The sequence below is a fragment of the Mirounga leonina genome, unplaced genomic scaffold (genome assembly GCF_011800145.1).
Source record: "Mirounga leonina isolate KUSES-001 unplaced genomic scaffold, KU_Mleo_1.0 Mir_128, whole genome shotgun sequence".
NCBI lineage: Eukaryota > Metazoa > Chordata > Mammalia > Carnivora > Phocidae > Mirounga > Mirounga leonina.
The window spans coordinates 21,118,867-21,143,761 of NW_023270320.1; the positions used below are offsets into that span (position 1 = coordinate 21,118,867).

Consider the following 24,895-nt stretch of genomic DNA (forward strand, 5'->3'; position numbering starts at 1 on the left):
TCATGACATATAACAATCATATAACAATGCTTGTTATAAAAGCTATCCTATCTTACTAATTTGGTTAATGAAATATGGAATGTTTTAATATGTTCTTCTGTGTCTTAAGGGTTTAGAATAACTGAAAAAATATAATTCCTCTAGAATAGTGAGTTAAAGCCATGGACTGACTGGCATCTAGACTGGGACTGACCCAGGAATTGCATGGTATTTGGATAGGTACTGGGCCATCAGGTATGATGAGTTCATTTTTGGAATTCAGGCCTATCCCAAGAGGTGTGAATATATTAATTTATTGTAATGGTTAACTTCTTTCTGGAGAATGTTAGAGTTTTGTGTCTGTATCTAGGAAAACCCAGGCAGGTCCTTAACTGGGGAGGAGAGGGCAAGAAACTAATGAGAGTTTGAGCAGATAATGGTAGATGGCACAGCTTATGCTAGACCAGCCCTCTCACACACACAAAATTAAACTTTGGATAAAACATTAAAAATTATCTAAAGGTAATGGAGAATGACCAAAAACATGCAGAAACTTGAGGGGAGTTAACACTAGTAAGAGGGGAAACGTATTTTTAACATCTTTTCAACTTAGGGCAGACCAAGTGCCACTAAGAGTAATTAAAACTCCTGTAGGAAGCTTAAGTCATTAATTAGTCGAGGAATCAGAGTACAGAGTTCAGAGCGACCAAAGAGTCTGGAAAGTGAGAAGGAAATCCTGAAAAGGAGAGAGTCACAGAAGGTGGTAGCCACACTGCCCAAATCTCTCACTGATCTCCGAAATCCACATCCTTGGGGCTGGCTTTAAGAAGCCCAGCTAAAACAAAAAGAACTGAATAGATACTTCACAGCTGTTGCCCACCATGGGGGAGACAGAATTTGGAGCTTCAGATCAACCAAGCTAACTGCCTACTAAACCTAACAAATAAAAATTCTTCAGAACAACAGCACAGAATGTACAGTTTCTACAATGTATTATTCACATGTCCAGGATATAATCTAATCAGATATATGAAGAAACATACTCAAAAGACCATCAGTGGAGACCGACCCTAAGATGACCCAGATGTTGGAATCAGCAGACAAGGATTTTTAAGCAGTTATTATAACTCTGCCCCAAAACAAAGGAAGAAATGGATAGGAAATTTCAGCAGAAATAGAAACTATTAACAACAATAGGATCAAATAGATTCTAGAAGTGAAAAAGGATGTCTGAAATTTAAAAATCACCAGATGTGTGTAACAGCAATTTGGAGACGGTAAAAAAGTGAGTCAGTGAACTTGCAGATAAGAACAATTGAAATTATCTAATCTGAAATGTGAGCAGGCAAAAAAAATTGGATGTAGGGAGCTTTTTCTTTGGTTATTGTTTTTATTATATATAAAACCTTTTTTGACATGGCTACTGGACTGGTAAATCAGGGGAATGCTTGATCAGAATATATCTTGATTTTGACAGTGCTTTAAGCAAAGTTTTTAATGACATCCTTTTGTACAAGAAGAAAAATGTGGACCAGATGACAATAATTAGATGTATTTATTGTTGACTCCTGTCATTCTGCCAGACTGCCTTCAGTGCTGTAATGGGGGTTGGAGTAAAGTGTAATGATAGAAATGGGGAAGGAACACTTAATCTGTTACCTGTGATTTTTTATTGCTGTCCTCCTTCAGTAGTGCATAAACTCCATGAGGACAGGCAGTGCATATTTTTAATCTGTATCTTCCCAATTGTCAGGACCTGTAATTAGTTCTGCTCTCTGGAATGGGCCAAGACCTGGGAAAGCATGAGGGTGAGCACGGTGACAGAGAATCCAGGAATGCACTATGTTCAGAAATTGAGGCAGATAGAATGCTTGTTCCAGGGAAATCAGTCAGCTGGCAGATGGTCTCAGGTACCGAGCTAGTGTTGGAGGCAAGACTTCAATCTCTTGAGGGTAGTGTTTCTCAAAGTATAGTTCAGATCACTTGTTTCAGAATTACCTGGAGTGCTAGTTAAAATGTCAATTCTAGGAAACAATCCTAGACTTGCTAAGCTGGCATCTTTAAGGGTGGGTCTTGAAAATCTACAGGTACCTTAGATGATTCTTATATATATGAATTTGAACTGTTTATTTTTAGGGGCTGGGAGCTGGCAAAAGCAAGGAAGAGACTAAGTCCTAGGGCAGGTGTCAGAAACTTGGCAGTTAGCATCTTGAGCTGGAAAATTCTTTCTTGTGGGGGCGCTGCTGTCCTGTGCCTTGTGGAATGTTTAGCAGCATTCCTAGTCTGTAACCCTGTAAATGCCAGTAGCATCCCCTCTCCCAGCTGTCACAACCAGACATTGTACAATGTCCCCTAAGGAGGTACATTAGTCCCTGGTTGAGAACCACTGCTTTGGGGGATCCGAGTAGTAAGCCTGTGCCTAGCCTAAGGATCAGAGGAAGAAGAACACAATATGGGGAGATATCCAGCTACTGGAACTGGAATGTCAACCTAGGACTAGATTTACAGCAAGAGCTCCTTTATAAGGTTGCTATTGGTAGCTTAGCTTCCTTGCTGTAGCGGGGCCGTGTAGCTCTGGAATACAAAGGCTGAGAACTAAACAGGTCTGGTACCTTAGGTCAGGTCTCAGCCCTGGCTGTGCATCATCCATGGGGAATCGTAAAAATACAGAGATGCGTCAGCCAGACTCAGTCCTTCTGAAGCAGAATTTCCAGTGATGAAGCCCAGGCATCTGATACACGACCTGGATTCTGGAACACTCACAGGGTTAGACGACATCTAGAATACTGTGTTTAGGAATTCAGAGAGACATAGGCTAGGAATAAAGGTGTCTCAGAATAGCAGACCTCAGCAATGGGTAGTATCTGAACCTCTTTAATAGTTCTGTTCTCATCCTATCCTGCTCTACAGGTGAGGACAAAAACATTACATACAGATACATTGTGGCTAAACTGCTCTAAGTAGAGAATTTTCCCAATTTTACTCTTATTCTCTGTTCTGAGCCTACCTGCTCTTTTGTAATTTCTCCTGTTCCCATCCCACTGCCAAAACCTGATTTCTTTCTTTTCCCACCCACTTTGTCTGATATCTGTTTGGCTTGTGTGATTTGGGCAATATTTAGGAGGCAGAATCAAAGCCTTGTTGACTGGAGTGGGAGCTTCTAACTTCCTTTTAAAGGTCCCAATAAGAATCAATGGTATAAGTTAATATAAAGTAAAACTGTAAAGCAATAAGAGATTCCATAAACTGCATAAGAAACACAAGGTTCACAGAGTAGCATCTCATACTTTATGACAGAAAATCTAGAAAAGAGAAAAAATTCTATGGCATGTTCACTGTGTACTTTGTTTCAATTCCATGTGAAACACTGCAGTTAACTAAAAAGTATACCCATGGGGAATCTCGGTTAAACTTGATTAAGCTTATTTAAACTAGCTACTAGTTCAGCAATAATTCCATAACAGCCCAAGAGCTCTGTAAAAACACTTCCACTGATTATTTTATTCAGAAAAAAACAAACAGGAGAAGAAAGAAACACAATTCTGGTCATTTGCAGTATCTATCAGCTTTCAATTTGGCTCTCCTGTTTAAACAAAGACAAATGATAAAAATTATGTAAAACATTCCATATATATCAACTACTAAATATATACGCACACTGAGAAATTGTGTTCTCCATTTTGATTACTATATTGCCATACTACCTATATTAAAATAGTTTAACTAAAGTTTAACTTTTCAATGTTGTTTCCTATTAAATGCATTCTATTCTTATCAAAGTCTTTCATAATCTTTAAGAAATGTTGCCTAAGAGCTTTTTTAATCCACAATAGCAATTTTAATTGCCTCTGAATTTAAGCATGCCCTGAACTTCTATTTAACAGGGTGGCAATGTTCTATTTTCATGAGTGATAAAAGTTAACAAGACCTAAGCCTTATTTCTTTTGCATCCATATATCTTTTTTTTTTTTTTCTTTACATCCTATTCTTAATTTTTTAAAACTAAATACATGCTTTGTTCAGCAGGAAAAATTCTTAAATCATTTACTAACTTCTGGTAACAACTCGATCAACTAGTTAACAGGATATACATGATGAAGCATTATCTTTATCAAGTAGTGTGAAGAAATGTTTTAAGACTAATGTTGTAACACAGGACTTTGAAGGAGTGGCAGATTACCAAATTCTCTTTCAATCTGGCACTTACTTGATTTATGGTTATAAACTTACAGCTAATCCTCTCTACCTACTTTTTTATGTTATACATCTAGCACATTACTTGCCTAAATAAGAACAGTTTTAGATAAATATTAATAATGTGCTATGATAAAATCCTGCACACTTCTAGATTCAACTTAATAAAAGTGTTTCAATTTTATTTCATTTTATACTTAGTAATTTTTAAACTGATCTGTTTTTATCTCATTTTAGGAACCTGCTATTCTACTAGAACCCACTGTATTTTGAAATTAAACTACTTCCTTCTAGCCCTGTTCTAATAATTATAGAAAGATGATGTTAAATTTATGAAGGGGTTTCAGTCAAACCTGAATGTCTTATAAAAAAATTTGTAAGTTTTTGGAATCTATTTTTAGATATTGTTTCCTGGGTGATCTTTTCCCAGACTTATGTCCTTTTTAGGTAACATTACTATGTTCACAAATTACAAGACAAAAATTTAAGAACTGTAATAATTGAAAAAGAACACTGGTTATATATATGCCATTTCTATTGGATACGAAAACAGTTGGAAATAAGTAAAAATATACCTACCTGTCCAGAAGTGTTTCATGCAAAAATCCATCTTTCCGGGCCTTTTTGAGAATTTTACTGTCTTCTTTACTTATTTTAAGTTTATGGTCTTGGAAGCTCTGAAATTTCTTTCTGTTAAGAAAATGTCTTTCTTGAAAATCATCTCAAACTTTGATTATACATGTTTACTCATGAACTTACAATATTTTAAAAGTTTTTCATTTATTTAAAAAAAACTAATTGTCTTTCTTTTGAAACATACAACTTTTCAACTGCGAAGATGACCTCAGTCCTCCTCCATGAAGAGGACTACAAAGGGCAGGACTACGAAGCCCCACTGCCACGAAGGCGTGTTGGCTGGAGTCCTGAATCCTGGCTATGGAACAACATTTGGTTGGCATTATGTACCAATAAGCTATAGTCATTCTATTAATGAATACGGAGAAAAGACTAATCCAAGTGACTTTAGCTTTGAAAGCTAGCAGGATAATTAGGAAAACTGAAGCTCTGAGAAAAGAAAAGCATTCAGCTTAGTTCTTTGTCCTAGAGTCCATTTTATGCTGCCTCTCGTCCTTTGGGTATTTTATTTTATGTGTCTTGAGAAGTACTTCATTGCCAAATATGTAAGGTCTAAAAGGGAAAGAATACGTACACATAATTGATTTCACACTGTTTAACATTTCCTTTGTCTTCTTCTGGAATATCATCTTTTTTCTTAGTTTCTCTTTCAGCACAGGATCTAATCTGGACAATGGAGATGAAAACCCAATAGGTTATACATATATCTTCCCCTTCCCCACTTTACTTATTTGCTAAGAACCCTCTAGGTAATTTCTTATGCAAATGAAGAAAACAATCAACTTAGCAATCAGATTCAGAAAGAGGTTCTAGATATTTTTTTTTTTTTTAAGATTTTATTTGAGAGAGAGCCACGAGGGGAGGGGAGGGAGGGGCAGAGGAGAGGGAGAAGCAGGCTCCCCGTTGAGCAGGGAGCCAGACATGGGGCTCGATCCCAGGACCCTGGGATCATGACCCTGTGCAGAAGGCAGACGCTTAACTGACTGAGACAACGAGGCGCCCCTCTAGATATGTTTTTATTTATATATGCATAATTTATACAAATTGCTATTATGTTTCTCTAGAGCCTTTGCATCAGACACAAAAGACAAAATTATTTGAAAAACATTTTATAGATCAGATCCTGCTGAGCAATTAGGCAATAATTTAATTAATTTTGGCCTCAAAGTAAATATTCAAATTATCCCTATAGATAGCGTTTATTTTGTAACACTGGAAGTTTAAGATAGTAGCTATTTTAATTTGCACAGCTATTCCCAAATCCATTAAAACTTTTAACATGATACAGCTCACTTATTTACTTAATTGGAATCCACTCCTTCTAAATCTTCCTTATATCCTCATAAATTGTGACAGATACTTACTATCACAATGCCATAAATTGATATAGTAATTAGGATCCACTGAGTGGGGCAAGAAGGGGACAGATTCAGGTCCCAAGAACTGGCAGTTTGCAACCCAGAGGACAGGATTTACATCTCCACAGTGATCTGTGTGGCTCAGAGTCCAATTCCAAGGCTGCTTAGAAATTGGTGACCAGGAAGGCATGTGCCAATGCTACCTGTGTGGCAGGTTTGGTTGAGGGGGTCCTAGCAGACCTGGGAAGATTACTGGCCAGGGCCTGCAACAGTACTGCTTTTGACAGGACGGAATGTGTCCTGATAGGGTATAAAGGTGGACAGCTGACACAGACTAGCAGAGCCTATGAAGTAAAATGCAAGATGGAAGGAGTTCTGCATTCACTGCTCAGAGCTTCCAGGTACCTGACTAACCAAACAGACCCAGGGAAATGTAACAGACACTTCATATAAAAACAGTTGTCATTAAATACAGCAGTGTTTTTGTTTTGTATTTTTCCCACGAAAGGGCAAAGTACTGCACTTTATTTGCATTGTCTTCAAAAACCATACTTTTAGGTAAGTGAGAAATCCACCAGCGTTTTTCTAATGACCTGTTTCCTGAGAGGCAGTATGGTGGTTTCCAGTCAGTTGGGCCTGGGTATACATCCTGTCTCTATCATACCTAGCTGTGTGAGTTCATGACTGATCACAACAGGTGAGGATGTAAGGAGGCTCAGAGGCTCTCTCCTCATCGGTAAAGTGAAGATAATAGATATTTCACAGGAACTTTATGAAGATTCAAGAAGACAGTGCTTGTATCATATTCAGCAGAGTGCCTGTAGCTACTGGCTTCTGTTTCGGTTTGTGGGTTTTTTTTTTTTTTAATGTAATTGAAAAATGTTATGACTAACGTTTATCATACACCTTGTAATTCTATTTTTGGGAATTTATCCTCGGATATACCAGCACACCTACAGAATGATGCATATTCAAAGTTATGTGTTACAGCACTGTTTTTAAGGGCAAAAGACGGGAAGTCACCTAAATTTGCATTTATGAGGAACTGATTAAATAAATTATGGCTTATCCCTAAAATGGAGTATTATGTAGCTGTTAAAAAAGAGAAAATTTTCTACAGAGTGATAAGGGACAATCTCCAAGATAAAAATATTAAGGAAAAAAAAAAATCAAGGTCTAAAGGAGGACACGCAGGAGGCTAACTTTATTGTAAAAAAGTAGAAAATTATAAACATATTTTTATTAAGAAACTCTGGTAGGCTACAGAAGGATGGGAGTCATGAATTTATATGCTTGTATTTTTAAAATTTTGAACCATGTGAACATATCTATTTAAAAAATTAAATTTTAAAAAGCAAGCAAGAAAAAAAAAGGAAACAGAGTCCTAAAAAGCATGTGGAACTACTCAGAAAAAGATACTAATACATGGAGGTAAGATATAATAATTTTGCTACCACATGGTACAAACAAGCTGTCAATTATAGGATTTATAATTAAGCTTTTTATAATAAAGCTTATTTGGAGCATAATATAAAACACTATGCATTACATCTTTAAAGTGATAGTAAATGATTATTCAACATTTTTAAGAGATATAGTCACATCATATATGTGACATGTATTAGTCTATAGAAAAATGAAAAAGAAAAAAATTAAAAGAAAAATGTCATGATTACCTTTATCATTTCTTCTTCTCCTGCTGTTTTACTTTTTGCTTCTATATCACCTGCTTCATTGCATCTAATAAAGCAGCTATTTGAAGCCAATAAAGCCATTTTTCCCTATATCAAACAAAATAATATAAAAGTTACAAGACTACTGCAAAAGAATTCTTAAGTCTTGAGAATGAAATTAATTTTGCCCCTTGGCCCCAACTGTAAAAGTAATCAGTAAAAAGAATTTGGAGAAAACATAGAAGATAAAAAACATACAGAAAAGAAAACCAAAATCACGTATAATCTTACTACTCAAAAATAACCTCATAACTATTTTTAGTATATTCTATTAGTAGGACTGAATTCTAACTAGATGAAATAGAATTGTTTCCTTTGGCCTTAAAGAAATATTGAGGCTATAACTGATTTAGTTCTGTTTGAAAAATAATTAGCTTTTAAGACAATAAAAAATTATATAATGCATAGTAATTTATTCAAATAATAGCATTTTAAGTAAAAATTTCTTCATAATTAGAAAATACAAAAATATACAAGAGCTAGCTTTTGGTGCTTTTGAATTTACTGTTCAGAACGTTAAGAATCAATGTCAGAGGGATGTTTTTATGTGGACAGAAATTATGGTGGGCAGAGGGTACTACTGCTATTTTTGCTGCACTATTTCCTCCCGCAGCTTTACTGAGATATAACTGACAATCACCACATAAGTTTAAGGTGTACAGCATAATAGTTTGGCTTAACACTTATTGTGAAATGATTATCTTAATAAGTTTTAGTTAGTATCCATCATCTCATGCAGTTAACAATAAAAAGAAAGCATAAAAATAAAACAATATTTTTCCTTATGATGAGAACTCGGTTTACTCTCTTAACAACTTTCCTATATATCATACAGCAGCGTAACTATAGTAATCATGCTATACATTATACCCCTGGCACTTATTTATCTTGTAGTTGGAAGTTTGTACCTTTTGACCACCTTCTTCCTCTAATTCCTAATCCCAAAACCTAGCACTCTGGTAACCAACCACAAGTCTGATGTCTTTTTCTGAGTTTTATTTGTTTGTTTGTTTTTAAGATTCCATATATAAATGAGATCATACAGTTGTCTTTCTCTGACTTACTTCACTTAGCAAGGTCCATCCATGTTGTTACAAATGGCAAGGTTTACTCATCTTTTATGGCTGAATAATATTCCATTGGATATGTGTATACCACAACTTCTTTATCCATTTATCTATCAATGGACATTTAGGTTGTTTCCATATCTTGGCTCTTATAAGTAATACCACTATGAACATGGGGGTGCAGATATCTTTTCAAGTTAGTTTTTTGGTGTCCTTTGGATATATTCTCACAAGTGGGATTGTTGGATCTTATAATAATTCTGTTTTTAATTTTTTTGAGGAACCTCCATACTGTTGTTTTCCACAGTGGCTGCATCAGTTTGCATTTCCACCAGCAGTGCATGAAGGGTCCCTTTTCTGCACATCCTCCCACCATTTATCTCTTTTTGAAGATGGCCATTCTAACAGGCAGGTAGTGATACCTTATTGTGCTTTTGATTTGCATTTCCCTAATGACTAGTGATGTTGAGCATCTTCTCATGTACCTGTTGGCCTTTCGTATATCTTCTCTGGAAAAAAACGTCTAGTCAGGTCTTTTGCCCATTTTTCAATTGGGTTATTTGTTTCTTTGCTATTGAGTTGTATCAGCTCTTTATATATTTGGATATTAACCCTTTATCAGAAATATGGTTTGCAAATATTTTTTCTCATCCTGTAGGTTGTCTTTTCACTTTGTTGATTATTTCTTTTGCTGTGTTGCACTGTTTTTCAAGACCTTTTTAGTTACGAGTTTGTATTGGTTTTCTTCAATTTAATGGGTTATATTACTGCACTCTGTATTTTGGGGTTTTTTTTTTGGAATATATATTCTCATTGACTGTTAAAGACTGTATCTTACATTGACAAGAAGCTTTTATGAACAATAATAGCACTTACATCTTGAAAGACTGGTTCCCATTGTTCTCTTGGTCCAATTGCATCTGAACGCCCCACAACAAGTCCATCTGAATTAATACCAAGGTATTTTCCATAACCAGATTTCAGGGCAATTCTTTAGATTAACAAAAAGGAAATGTTAAAAACTGAGAGAAAGAAAATTGAATATGGAACATAAAAATAATGTTTGTGTGTGTATAGAAATCCAGGCTAGCCATAGTCCAAATTTTCAAAAGCCACATGTGGTTAGTGACTACCATATCGGACAGTGTAGTTCTATATATGTAATTTTATATTGTAGTTATAAGGCTCCTATTACATTCTATCAAATTGCTTTCCAGAAAAAATCTGTATCAACTTAACATTCTCACCTCAAATCAGGAGAGTATCATTTCACCATAGATCTATTAACATTATGCCTTTTTTAGAAAAAATTAGAATATCAGATACAGGAAAAATAGTATCTAATTGATTTTTACCATTGTAAGTGACATTTGTACTTCCCTTCCTTTTTAGTTTTTAAGTTATCTTTTTGTCCATTTTTCTATTGGTATCTTACTGCTTTCCTTAGTGTTATGAATCCCGTACATACAAAGAATAAAAATTCACTGCCTGTTAACGTTGTTGCAAATACTTTCCTCATTTGCTTATATTTTTTGTTTTCAACTGTAAAGAAGTTTGCATTTATTGATTTTTCTTCTGCTGCTTTTATTCTTTAAAAGTCTCTCGGGGCGCCTGGGTGGCTCAGTCGGTTAAGTGTCTGACTTCAACTCAAGTTATGATCTTGTGATCCTGGGATGGAGCCCCACAAGCTCCACAGTCAGGCTCTGTGCTCCTCGCTCAGCAAGGAGTCTGCTTCTCCCTCTCCCTTGCTCCCTCCCCAGTGCTCACTCCCGCTCTCCAAAGTAAATAAATAAATCTTGTAAAAATAAGTCTTTCACTATACTTATTGGCCACTCAAATAAAGCATAGGAATGATAATCTTAATCTTAATGTGATTTTTTTAAAGAAAAAAATATGATTTCTTAACTTAGCTTACCAATCCCTTGTGCCAAGGGACTGATTTTATATTAATTTATAGGTTAATGATAGTATAATATAAATCATTATCATGTTGATGCAGCCAATATCAGCATACTGAAATTCAATTTCTGTGTGCACAACCCAAAGTATCATTCTGTACTTTTGCACTGTGAGAATAAAAAAGGCCAGCTTATAAAATGATTGTAAAAATAGTGAATAAAATATTCTTTTGGTCTTCATGGCTATGTAACATTCTCTATTGATTTTAATAATTTTAATAATATTCCTTTCTTCTGTCTTGTTTATCTCTTCCATCTTAGTGTGTCGTCTTCAATTTTTTTCATGAGGGTTCTGTAGTTCCTAGAGTGTAGATCCTTTACCTCTTTGGTTAGGTTTATTCCGAGGTATCTTATGGTTTTGGTGCTATTGTAAATGGAATTGTTTCTCTAATTTTTCTTTCTACAGTTGCATTGTTAGCGTATAAAAAGCAACTGATTTCTGTGCGTTGATTTTGTATCCTGCCACATTACTGAATTGCTGTATGTGTTCTAGTAATTTGGGGGTGGAGTCTCTTGGGTTTTCCACATAAAGTATTATGTCATCTGTGAAAAGAGAGAGTTTGACTTCTTTGCCAATTTGAATACCTTTTATTTCTTTTTGTTGTCTGATTGCTGTTGCTAGGACTTCTAGTACTATGTTGAACAATAGTGGTGAGAGTGGGCATCCTTGACGTGTTCCTGATCTTAAGGGAAAGGCTCTCAGCTTTTCCCCACTGAGGATGATATTCACTGCTCATGGATCGGAAGAATAAACATTGTTAAAATGTCTATGCTACCCAGAGCAATCCATACCTTCAATGCAATCCCGATCAAAATTCCAATGACATTTTTCGAAGTGCTGGAACAAACAATCCTAAAATTTGTATGGAATCAGAAAAGACCCGGAATCGCCCAGGAAATGTTGAAAAAGAAAAACAAAGTTGGTGGCATCACGTTGCCCAATTTCAAGCTATATTACAAAGCAGTGATCACCAAGACAGCATGGTACTGGCACAAAAACAGACATACAGACCAATGGAACAGAATAGAGAACCCAGATATGGACCCTCAACTCTATGGTCAAATAATCTTCGACAAAGCAGGAAAAAATATGCAATGGAAAAAAGTCTCTTCAATAAATGGTGCTAGGAAAATTGGACAGCCATATGCAGAAGAACGAAACTCGACCATTCTCTAACACCATACACAAAGATAAACTCAAAGTGGATGAAAGACCTCAATGTGAGACAGGAATCCATCAAAATCCTAGAGAACATAGGCAATAACCTCTTTGACACTGGCCACAGCAACTTCTTTCAAGATACATCTCCAAAAGCTAGTGAAACAAAAGCAAAAATGAACTTTTAGGACTTCATCAAGATATCTTGTTTATATCTTGACTTCTGACGAGTTAACATATCACAGCAACATCAGACCAGGTTTTGTTTTATGTCTGTTTTCTTTACATGATCTTCCTTCTTATTTGGTCTGTGACATTATTAATATTCATTTTTTCCTAGCCTAGTATTATATATTGCTAGGAATCATAGTGTATGTTTTTATTTGGAGCTTTAATTCTCTTTTTTAAGATTTTTTTTTTTAATTTATTTGACAGAAAGAGAGAGAGACACAGCTAGAGAGGGAACACAAGCAGGGGGAGTGGGAGAGGGAGAAGCAGGCTCCCAGCCGAGCAGAGAGCCCGATGCGGGGCTCGATCCCAGGACCCCGGGACCATGACCTGAGCCGAAGGCAGACGCTTAACAACTGAGCCACCCAGGCGCCCCAAGGAGCTTTAATTCTCTTTCAAAGACACAGTGGCTACAAATGAAATTTAATAATACCTAAATATAGTATATATGTTATATTTTTAAAATGTCACAAAATATACTTTCAAAAAGATTGTTTTGCTTTTTACATCAAAATTGGTCTGTGGAATTAAGTTAGCTTAATTAATTACCTATATAAATTTTTCAGTGAATAAGTTTAAATTTTTTTTTTTTAAAGATTTTATTTATTTATTTGACAGAGAGAGATGCAGTGAGAGAGGGAACACAAGCAGGGGGAGTGGGAGAGGGAGAAGCAGGCTTCCCGTGGAGCAGGGAGCCTAATGCGGGCCTCGATCCCAGGACCCTGGGACCATGACCTGAGCCGAAGGCAGACGCTTGACGACTGAGCCACTCAGGGGCTCCAGTGAATAAAATTAAATTAAAAAAATAAAAGGTGATTAATTATAGTTCAACTTACTTACCTGGAATCAGACAATTTGACAGCTGTAAACTGCTCTGGAGGACTAGGGCCCTCATCAACTATAGGAGAAAAAACATTTTGAAATAAATTTGACATTTGTTACAAATATACACGTAAAGATATTCTTCAGCTTTAAAAAAAGTTTTCTTTTAGTGCAATTGCTGGGTAGCTCTATCTTCAACTTTTTGAGGAACCTCCATACTGTTTTCCAGAGTGGCTGCACCAGCTTGCATTCCCACCAGCAGTGTAGGAGGGTTCCCTTTTCTCCGCCTCCTTGCCAACATGTCATTTCCTGACTTGTTAATTTTAGCCATTCTGACTGGTGTGAGGTGGTATCTCATTGAGGGTTCTCGAGGGGAGGGGGGAGGGGGGATGGGTTAGCCTGGTGATGGGTATTAAGGAGGGCACGTATTAATGGAGCACTGGGTGTTATACGCAAACAATGAATCATGGAACACTACATTAAAAACTAACGATGTATCCCTGCTTGGCGGGAAACCTGCTTCTCCCTCTCTCACTCCCCCTGCTTGTGTTCCCTCTCTCGCTGTGTCTTTCTCTGTCCTATAAATAAATAAATAAATAATCTTAAAAAAACAAACAAACAAACAAAAACTAACAATGTAATGTATGGTGATTAACATAAAATAAAATTGAAGTTTTCTTTTAAAATTAAATGTAAGAATATTGTGATATTTTGATATAATCATAATTATTCAGATTAGAACATCAAGATCTACTTTATCTTCTTATAACTACAGTGTTAGTTTTACATACTTAATAGGTAAGTCAGCATGATGCTTACTCACTTATAAGATACTTTCTTTTTGTTTTTTTTTTTTAAAGATTTTATTTATTTATTTGAGAGAGAGAAAGAGAGAGAGCATGAGAGCGAGGAGGGTCAGAGGGAGAAGCAGACTCCCTGCCAAGCAGGGAGCCCGATGCGGGACTCGATCCTGGGACTCCAGGATCATGACCTGAGCCGAAGGCAGACACTTAACGACTGAGCCACCCAGGCGCCCCATCTTTTTGTGTTTTAAAATGCACTCAGTAGATAGACAAATAAGCATTTAATACTTAAAAAACTAAATGCTTTAACTTATTCAAGGGATGGACAGTCATACTAAAAGATACTGCTTTTTATTTTCTGATTGCTTCATATCTCATTAGTACTTATTCTGATGGGCTAGAAGGAATAACAAAACCTCAAATTGTTAATAATGCTCCAGGTTAGTTTTGGCAATAGGTCTAAAGAATAAAGGAATCAAATCTCTGACTCAACTAGGATTCCCTTTCAATTTCAATTATTCATGTTGCTTTTGATTTCAATTGATACTCTTCTGGAACTATAAAGAATGTTTTCACATGCTTACATTGGAAAGAGGGATTTGCCAATAACTGGTAAACATTAAGGAAGGAAAAAAGAGGAAGAGCCAAATGCAATGGATTTATTCCTTTGGCATATACTTGAGATTAGTTAGAATTTGGCCTAAGTGAATGAATGTCATAAAATATATACTTTAAATGGGCTTTTCCCTTCCATTGCTTCTACTAGACACAGACCTTCTTTATGTGGAGCTCCCAGTGTAAAAAGTCCATTGTCAAGTGCATGTATGTAGGTTCCTTTATCCATTTCAATTGCTATGGTTCCTGATATTTCACCAAAGTTTGTTACTGTCCACCAGATTCCTGAAAAATAAAATCAATATTTAAAATTTTTATTTTAGATTTGACACAAGGTTCTTATTTGTTGTTCTTGTTGTTATAACTTATTTTTTAAAACTTTTTATTTTGCAGTTATAAGAAATAATACAGAAAGATCGCCTATATCCTTTACTCACCTCTCCCAGTGGTAACATCTTACATAATTATAGTACAATGTCAAAATCAGGAAACTACCCTTTATACAAACTATGAGCCTTATTTAGATTTCATCAGTTTTACATAAACTCATTTATATGTTTGTATGTATGTGTATAGATGTAGGTGACCACCACCCACAATCAAGATTACATTCTTTTCAAAATATAAAATAGCAGTGGATGTGAAGGCACAAAATGATGGAGAGCAGTCTCTTTCATTCTCTCCCCAGCCATCCATGACTGCTTACCAGAGGCAATGACTATTATACTGTTTCTTACGAATCCCTTCAGAAAGACTTTCTAGCACAGTATTCTTTTTTTTTCCTTTTCAAGTTTTTATTTAAATTCCAGTTAGTTAACATACAGTGTAATACTAGTTTCAGGTATAGAATTTAGTGATTCATTACTTACATACAACACTCTGCTCATCACAAGTGCCGTCCTCAATACCTTTCACCCTTTTAACCCATCTCCCTGCCCACCTCCCATCCAGCAACCCTGTTTGTTCTCTATAGTTAAGAGTCTGTTTTCTGGTGTGTCTCTCTCTTTTTCCCTATGTCCATCTGTTTTGTTTCCTGAATTCCACATGAGTAAAATCATATGGTATTTGTTTTTCTCTAACTTATTTCACTTAGCATAATGCTCTCTAGCTCCATCACATTGCAAATGGCAAGATTTCATTCTTTTTTATGGTCTAGCACAGTATTCTTAACCATAATTTAAATTAGAAACAAAATGAGCAGAAACTATGTACTCTATTTACATGAACAGAAATGGGTTTCTTTTATTCATTTAATTCAAATATAATTAACATACAGTGTTATATTAGTTTCATATATACAATATAATGACTCAGGAATTCTATACATTTCTCAGTGCTCATCAAGGTAAGTGTACTCTTAATTCCCCTTCACCCAATTCACCTATCCGCCTACTCATGATGCACATTCAATACAAGCTCTATCAAAATATCAATAATTTTTCACAGAACTAGAATAACCCTAAAATTTGTATGGAACCACAAAAGATCCCAAATAGCCAAAGCAATCTTGAAAAAGAAGAAAGCTGGAGGTATCACAATCCCAGATTTCAAGATATACTACAAAGCTGTAGTAATAAAAACATAATGGTACTGGCATAAATACAGACATACAGATCAATGGAACAGAATAGAGTGTCTAGAAATAAACCCACACTTTTATGGTAAATTAATTTATGACAAAGAAGGCAAGAATATAAAATGAGGAAAAGACAATCTTCAACAAATGGTGCTGGGAAAAATGGACCACTTTCTTATACCATATACAAAAATAAACTCAAAATAGATTAAAGACCTAAATGTGAGAACTGAACCCATAAGATTTCTACAAGAAAACATAGGCAGTATCCCTCCTGATTCTTTGACATCAGCCGAAGAAACATTTTTCTTAGATATGTCTCCTCTGGCAAAGGAAACAAAAGCAAAATTAAACTATTTGAGACTATACCTAAGTAAAAAGCTTTTGTTCAGTGAAGGAAACCATCAACAAAACAAAAAGACAACCTACTGAATGGAAGAAGCTGGTTGCAAATGATATATCCAATAAGGGGTTAATATCCAAACTATATAAAGAACTTACACAACTCAACACCAAAAAAACCCCCAAAAAATCCAATTAAAAAATGGATCGAGGAACTGAATAGAAATTTTTCCACATAAGACATACAGATGGCCAACAGACACAGAAAATGTTTAACATTATTAATCCTCAGGGAAATGCAAATTAAAACCACAATGAGATATTTCCTTACACCTGTTAGAATGGCTAAAATAAAAAAAAAAGACAAGAAATAACAAATGTTGCAGAAGATGTGGAGAAAAAGGAATCCTTGTGCCCTGCTGGTAGGAATGCAAATTGGTGCAGACACTGTGGAAAACAGTATGGCGTTTTCTCACAAAATTAAGCACAGAATTACCACAAGATCCAGTAATTCCACTACTGGGTATTTACCCAAAGAAAATGAAAACATTAATTTGAATAGATAGATGCACATTCTATGTTTAAACTGCAAACTATGTTTACTGCATCAGTTTATTGCTGGGCTTTTTGTTCTATTGATCTTTGTATTGTTTTTATGCTACTACCAAACTTTTGATTAGTCTATCTTTGTAATATCGTTTGAAATCAGGAAGTGTGGTACCTCCAGCCTAGTTCTTCTTTCTTAAGACTGCTAGCTATCTGGGCTTTTTTGTGGTTCCTTACAAATTTTAGGACTGTTTGTTATTTGTGAAAAATGCCACTGGAATTTTGATAGAAACTGCACTGAATCTGTAGATTGCTTCGAGGTAGTATGCGTATTTTAACAATTTAATTCTTCTGATCCATGAACATGGAATATCTTCCCATTTATATGTGTCTTCTTCAAATTCTTTTATCAGTGTCATACTTTTCAATGTACAGGTCTTTCACATCCTTGGTTAAATTTAATCCTAGGTATTTTATTCTCTTTGGTACAACTGTAAATGGGATTATTTTTCTTAATTTCTCTTTTTGATACTTCAATATTAACATATAGAAACAGAACAGATTTCTGTATGTTGATTTTATATCCTGAAACTTTACTGAATTCATTTATTCTAACAGTTTTTTTGGTGGAGTCTTTAGGGTTTTCTATATATAAAATCATGTCATCTGCCAACAGTGACAGTTTCATTTCTTCCTGATTTGGATGCCTTTTCTTTCTTTCTTTCTTTTTTTCTTTCTGTATTTGCCTAAGTGCTTTGGCTAGGGCTGCCAATACTATGTTGAATAAAAGCAGCAAGAGTAGGTATCCTTGTCTTATTCCTGATCTTAGAGGAAAAACTTTCAGATTTTCATCGTTGATTATGAAACTAAATTGTATGTTAACTAAAGGAGAAATGTATCAGTCATTAATAAGATATTAGATGACATTAAGGAATTCTTGTTAATTTTGTTAGGTCTGATAATGATATACTCTTATGTATTAAAAGAGCGAGCAGGGCACCTGGGTGGCTCAGTAAGTTAAGCGTCTGCCTTCAGCTCAGGTCATGATCCCAGGGTCCTGGGATGTAGCCCCACGTCAGGCTCCCTGCTCAGCGGGGATCTGCTTCTCCCTCTCCCTCCACCCCTTCTCTTGCCCACGCAATCTCTCTCTAAAATAAAATAAATCTTAAAATTCTCCAGAAAAAATTGTGCATAGGATATTATCTCAGAGTAAGAAAGTATGTAAGTGAAACAAGACTGGCAAAGTAACGATCATTACTAATGCTGGGGTATGGGCACATGGGAAATTCATTATATTCTCCTCTCTACTGATGAATTAGTTTGAAAATTTCCATAAAACAAAGTTTTTAAAAATTGAGTCTATCACACTGCATAAAGATTTCCTATTCATCTAAATAAGGAAGGCTTTTGGCGCGCCTGGGTGGCTCAGTCATTAAGCGTCTGCCTTCGGCTCAGGTCATGATCCCAGGGTCCTGGGATCGAGCCCTGCATCGGGCTCCCTGCTCTGCGGAAAGCCTGCTTCTCCCTCTCCCACTCCCCCTGCTTGTGTTCCCTCTCTCACTGTGTCTCTCTCTGTCAAATAAATAAATAAAATCTTAAAAAAAAAAAAGAAGGCTTTTTATACCCAATAAAAAATTAGTAAAATTTTCACTTACATGAAGTTGGACTTTTACCTAATTTCATATATACAAATTAACTCAAAATGGATCAAACACCTAGATTTTAAGAGCTAAAACTATAAAACTTAGAAGAAAACATATGGTAGAAACCTCACAATATTGTATTTGGCAATCATTTCTTGGATATGACACCAAAGGCACAAACAACAAAAGAAAAATCAAACAAATTGGACTCATCAAAATGAAAAACTTTTGGGCCACCTGGGGTTCAGTCGGTTATACATCTTACTCTTGATTTCAGCTCAGGTAATGATCTCAGGGTTGTGAGATGCAGCCCTCAGTCAGGCTCCATGGTAGGCCGTGGAGCCTGTTGAAGATCCTCTCTCCCTTTGCCCCTCCCCAGCCTCTGTCTCCCTCTCTAAAAAAAAAACCAAAACAAACAAAAAAACTTTTGTGCATCACAGGACATTATAAAGAGAGTAAAAAGACAACACAAAGAATGGCAGGAAATATTTGTGTATCACATATCTGATAAGGGATTAAGATCCAGAATATATAAAGAACTCTTAAAACTCAACAACAACAACAACAAAACAACCCATTTCGCAAAATGGGCAAAGGACTTGAATAGATATTTCTCCAAAGAAGATACACAAATGGCCAATGAGCACATGAAAATTGCTCAATATTGCAATTCATTGAGGAAATGCAAACTGAAACCATTATGAGATACCATTTCATACCCACTAGGATGGCTACTATCACAGAACCAGAAATAACAAATTTTGGTGAGGATATGCAGAAATCAAAACCCTTGTGCACTCTTCGTGGGAATGTAAAATGGTACAGCAACTATGCAAAACAGTTCTCATAAAATTAAAAATGGAATTACCATATGATCCAGCAATTCCACTTCCAGGTATATGCCCAAAAGAATTGAGAGCAAAGTCTTGAAGAGATATCTGTACACCCATATTCCTAGCAAAACATTCACAATAGGCAAAAAGTGGAAGTAACCCATGTGTTCTTTGAAAGATGAATGGATAAACAAAATGCAGTATATACACACAATAGATTATTATTCAGTCTTAAAATGAAGGAAATTCTGACACATGCTACAACATGGATGAACCTTGAAGACCTCACCTGATTTCAAAACATTATGAAGTGACAGTAATCAAGACAAATATATCAGCAGAACAACAGACAAATCAATGGAACCGAGTCCAAAATTATACCAACCCATATAAAGTCAATTGATTTTTGACAAAGATATCAAGGCAGTTTAATGGAGAAAGGAAAGTCTATTCAACAGTGGTGCTGGAACAAGTGGATATCAATATGAAAAAATTAAAAAAGAACCTTGACCCCTAATTCACACCAGACCAAAAATTAATTTCAGATCAACCATAGGTCTAATGTAAATACTAAAACTGAAGCCTCTTAAAGAAAATGTGGAAAAATTTCTTTATGACCTTGGGGTTAAGCAATAATTTCTTAGACTGAAGATAAAAGGCAGCCTTAACAGAATAAAAGTAATAAATAGGGTTTTATAAAAACTAAAACCTTCTATATACATATATCAAATCGTTCTGCTGTACACCTAAAACTAATACTATGTGAATTTTATTATAATTGAAAAAAAATTCTAACTTTTGCTTTCAGAAAAATACCATTTAAGCAAATTAAAAAACAAACCACAGAGTGGGAGGGAAGACTGATAACAGAACTGTATTACTTCCTGGTGGGAGTATAAAATGGTGCAACCGCTTTAGAAAATTCTTGGTGGTTACTTATACAGTTAAATATCCACCTATTCTTTGACACAGATTTTCCATCTCTACCTATCTATCCAAAATATTTAGAATTGTTGATTTGCTATTTAAAAAAAAAAGTGAAATTTTCTAGAATATTCTTTATATCATTTCATATAAAATGTAAAGGAGCCAAAATTTATGAAATTTCAAAATGCAACTGGCCAAGTTTTAAAAGAGAAAAAAATTGCTTTAAAGTATAGATGTGGAAAGGATCAGAAAGCAGGCTGGTTAAATGTGTTTGGGTCAGTTTATCTCTGGTACCATTTACAGGCTATCTTAATGCTCTATTCCGTTTCATTAAGATTTTCATTCATTTTGGGGTACCTGGGTGGCTCAGTCAGTTAAGCGTCTGCCTTCGGCTCAGGTCGTGATCCCAGAGTCTTGGGATTGAGCCCCGCATCAGGCTCCCTGCTCAGCGGGGAGCCTGCTTCTCCCTCTCCCACTCCCCCTGCTTGTGTTCCCTATCTCGCTATATCACTCTGTCAAATAAATAAAATCTTTAAAAAAAAAAAAAAAAAGGTTTTCATTCATTTCATAGTATACAAAATGATCATTTTTACTGTGAATTATTTTTACTGTTCCTTTAGACCAATACATATCACTGGCTTGTACAACTAAAATGCATACATGGTCAGGGGTGTCTGGGTGGCTCAGGTCATGATCCAAGGGTCCTGGGATCGAGCCCTGTATGAGTCTGCTTCTCCCTCTGCCCTTTCGCCTGCTAGTGCTCTCTCCCGCTCTCTCAAATAAATAAAATCTTTTAAAAAATGCATACATGTTCAAAGAAAATAATTAGTGAAAAATATTTAATTAAATAATATTTATCTCTATCAGGCCTTTAAAATTATGTTCAGAATCTCTGGGATATTAAGTAGTCTAATGATAGTATCTATTAAATCAGAGAGCTATATTTCTTCTCTCCGTGCCTTGTCCTGATGATGAAAAAAAGGCATCAGTGACATCTACTGTGCCAGACAATAAAAAGAATCCATAACTTTAAATAATATTGAACACTTTAAGAAAACTATGTATAGACCACAAGTTCTTTTGACTTTCTTTGAACTACTTATCCCTAACTAGGAAAATATTTTTAAAGGCAGCTCAACCAATGTTAACTTTTCTCAGAACAAAGTATAGAAATCTTACCAACAATATCAAGTTGAGTTTCTTCATCTTCTTCTCTTTTCCTCTTCTTCTCTTTGCTCTTTTTTTTCTTACTGCAGGAGATAATTTATATAGATGAGTTTATAAATATTGATTCGATGTTAAGTATCACAAGATGCAATCTTAGAAGAATCTTTTAAGCTGTACACAGATTTGTGAATTATTGATTTACAGTTTTCTACACTGATATACTCTCTTCTAATATTGAGAAGTCACTTCTGATCCTGTATGTATTGTGTTATAGTTAAGAGAACAGGTTCTGGAGCCAGACTGCTTTTTTAATCTTGCTATCTGTGACTTTTGGAAAATTTACTTAATCTCTGTCAGTTTCTCACCTGTAAAATGAGGATAATCATTTAACTACGCTCTTAAGGTTACTGTGAGGATTAAGAGATGACATGTACCTTCATGTGTTGCTGGTGAAAATGTAAAATGGCACAGCCATTTTAGAAAGTAGTTTGGGGTTCTTCAAAAAGCTAAACACAGGGTTACCATATGACCTAACAATTTACTCCTAGGCATATATCCAAGAGAAATGAAAACACACATCCACACAAAAATTTTATTAGAATATTCAAAGCAGCATTATCCATAATAACCAAAAAGTGGAAACAACCCAAATGTCCATCAGCTGATGAATGGAAAAACAAAATGGGGTATATCTATACAATGAAATATTATTTAGCCATAAAAATAAGAGTATCGATACATGCTACAACATGGATGAAGCCAGAAACAAAAGACCACATACTGTATGACTCCACTTACAGGAAACATTCAGAATAGGCAAACTGCTATAGACAGAAAGCATATTAGTGGTTGCCAGGGACTAGGGGAAGAGTGGAATGGAGAGTGGCTGCCAATGATTATGGGGTTTCCTTCTGAGATGATGAACATGTTTGGCAACTTGATAGTGGTGAGCTTTGTGAACACACGAAAACCCACAAAACTGTACTTTACAGGGTAAATTTTATGATATACGTATTATGTTTCAGTAATAAAAAATTCAGACAAGTTTCAGATTTATTCAGGATAACGTCTTTGTGATTCGGACCCGAAGGCAGAGCTCTCAAGGGCAGCGGCTTCAGCTTGCTCCTTAACGCTTTCTTCCATCTTTTTTTTTTTTTAATATTTTTATTTATTTATTTCTTTATTTATTTGAGAGAGAGAATGAGAGAGAGAGCATGAGAGGGGGGAGGGTCAGAGGGAGAAGCAGACCCCCAGCCGAGCAGGGAGCCCGATGCGGGACTCGATCCAGGACTCCAGGATCACGACCTGAGCCGAAGGCAGTCGCTTAACCAACTGAGCCACCCAGGCGCCCCCGCTTTCTTCCATCTTACCTAAAAGTTCCGAAAGCTATCACTGAGGCAGGCCGAAATGCTTAACATCTGTATGAATCATCAACTCTGAGCAAATCTATCAGTTAAAAGAGAGACGGAGATACGAGCGCGCAGATACCGTTTCCTAAAAACCTAGTAATCATAAATCGCCACTACAGCCTTCTCCTTGCGTCTGGCTCTCCTTCCTGTGCATGTTATCTCATTTAATCCTCATAAACTTTTTCTAGTACCATTAATCTTTCCCAATGAATGATTAAGTGGAAGCTCGAGGACATTAACGAACTTGCCACAAACTGCAGAACAAGTAACTGGTGGGAATCCAGATTTGAGCCCGTATCCCTACCAAAACCCACATCTGCATATTGTATTAAAAAATTAAGGATTTTTTTTTTTTACGGGGGAGGGAAACAATGGTGAAAATAAGTACCCCTAATAAAGGAAGTTACTGTTACGACCCATGGCATCATCAGACTAAGGCGGGCGCACCCTGCGGGGCTCTGGAGGGGGGCCTTACGAAGGGACCCAAACTTGCGGCTCCCGGGCTCCTGGTGTCGCTCTCCTGTCTCCTCCCTTTTGAAGGCGCGACAGTCAGGCGCGTCTCCAGCTCTTGCAGGTGCCCGGCAGCGAGGCGCAGCCAGGCCCAAGGCCGGGAGCCTGAAGAGCAGCTCTCTAAGGCTTCCCTGAGACTCTACCCGGGAGGGGCGGCGAAGACGCAGTGCTGTCAGAAAAGCGCCAGGCTCCAGCACAAACCTTGGCCTTACCTCTTAGCCTTGGTTCCCTTGAGCACCAGTTTGGTGGGCTTCACATACGAGTATTCGGCCATAGTTCCGGGGACACTCTGTATAAAGAGGTGAGAGCCGGCTAAGGGCAAAATGCCTCTACTGGAGAAGGAACTGGCCAGGGAGGCCCCCAAATATTCACACTGCAGCCTCCCGGAAAGCGCACGTAACCGCGGGAGCGGGCTTGCCCCTACTGCGTCCCTAGCGTTTTTTCACCCGACTCTTGAATTCTACTTCCTGTGTACCGTCTGCGGCTACGGCAACTGCAGAGGGCCGCAATACGTCAGGGTTCTTTTGCTCTCGAGAACTGAACGTTCGGGCTTCCCTAAATGAGGAAACCTGGGGAGACGCGCCCCCTGGTGGACGCAGACGGCCTAATAGCTGTGGAGCCTTTTTTTTTTTAATTTTTATTTATTTTTTGACAGAGAGAGACAGCGAGAGAGGGAACACAAGCAGGGGGAGTGGGCGAGGGAGAAGCAGGCTTCCCTGCTGAGCAAGGAGCCCGATGCGGGGCTCGATCCCAGGACCCTGGGACCATGACCTGAGCCGAAGGCAGACGCTAAACGGCTGAGCCACCCAGGCGCCCCTGTGGAGCCGTTCTTGGGGTATCTCCTGCTAGGTCTCAGGAGAAGGGCGACGATTTAATCAGCCCTCCCCGTTCTGCTAGCTGTGAGCTGGGCCTGACTACCCCGCGCGACCGAGTGTATTGTCGGACCTCGGACGATTTACAAGGCCTTGCAATTCCGTAAACGCCTATTGTATTAACTAGAGAGACTTGAGTAACGTACAGGAAACAACTAGGGAGTAAAAGAAAATATAATTAAGTGCAGAAATTTGGGCCACAGATTTCACAAGCGCTGTAGGAATTTGGGTGGAGGTGGGGTGGGAGGTTGACGTTGACAACTAATGCAGGCAGAGAAGTCTGTGTAGGATGGGTCTTTACAGAGGCTTTCAGCCTCGGTCACTGAGTATTTCTGCTGCCTGCTCCAGTCTCTTCAACAGTTTCACAGTTCACTTCCCTGATGCCATTTCTCCCTCTTCCAAACCATCTCTGATAATGCTACCCGACGGATCTTTCTAGAGAAAGAGCCGATTATTCCCCTTTCTAAAATCTATTAAACACAGCCTGTTACTTTCGGGAGGGAAAATCCCTCTTGACA

At 36.9% G+C, this 24,895-nt stretch overlaps 1 protein-coding gene across 2 annotated transcripts; it reads right to left on the minus strand.

Moving 5' to 3' along the window:
* On the minus strand, positions 1-23,989 carry FRG1 (FSHD region gene 1). 2 transcript variants are annotated; one of them, XM_035004197.1, is made up of 9 exons: positions 23,718-23,989; positions 21,599-21,669; positions 14,712-14,837; positions 13,153-13,210; positions 9,844-9,958; positions 7,844-7,948; positions 5,384-5,475; positions 4,753-4,863; positions 1-1,771 (listed from the first exon to the last, which is right to left on the minus strand). In XM_035004197.1, exons 1-9 carry the CDS (start codon positions 23,777-23,779, stop codon positions 1,729-1,731), a joined length of 783 nt encoding a protein of 260 aa, XP_034860088.1. In that variant the 5' UTR covers positions 23,780-23,989; the 3' UTR covers positions 1-1,728. The 2 variants fall into 2 exon arrangements, with proteins under 2 accessions (XP_034860088.1, XP_034860089.1); XM_035004198.1 differs by lacking the exon at positions 1-1,771 and adding an exon at positions 3,249-3,562.
* Between the last annotated feature and the right edge of the window lie 906 nt (positions 23,990-24,895).

Coding starts and splice junctions, on each gene's coding strand:
- FRG1 (XM_035004197.1), bottom strand. CDS start 23,779: ATGGCCGAATACTCGTATGTGAAGCCCACCAAACTGGTGCTCAAGGGA. Junction 13,211..14,711: donor GGGAGCTCCACATAAAGAAG/GTCTGTGTCTAG, acceptor TTTCTCCTATAG/TTGATGAGGGCCCTAGTCCT. Junction 1,772..4,752: donor CATGAAACACTTCTGGACAG/GTAGGTATATTT, acceptor ATGCTTTCCCAG/GTCTTGGCCCATTCCAGAGA.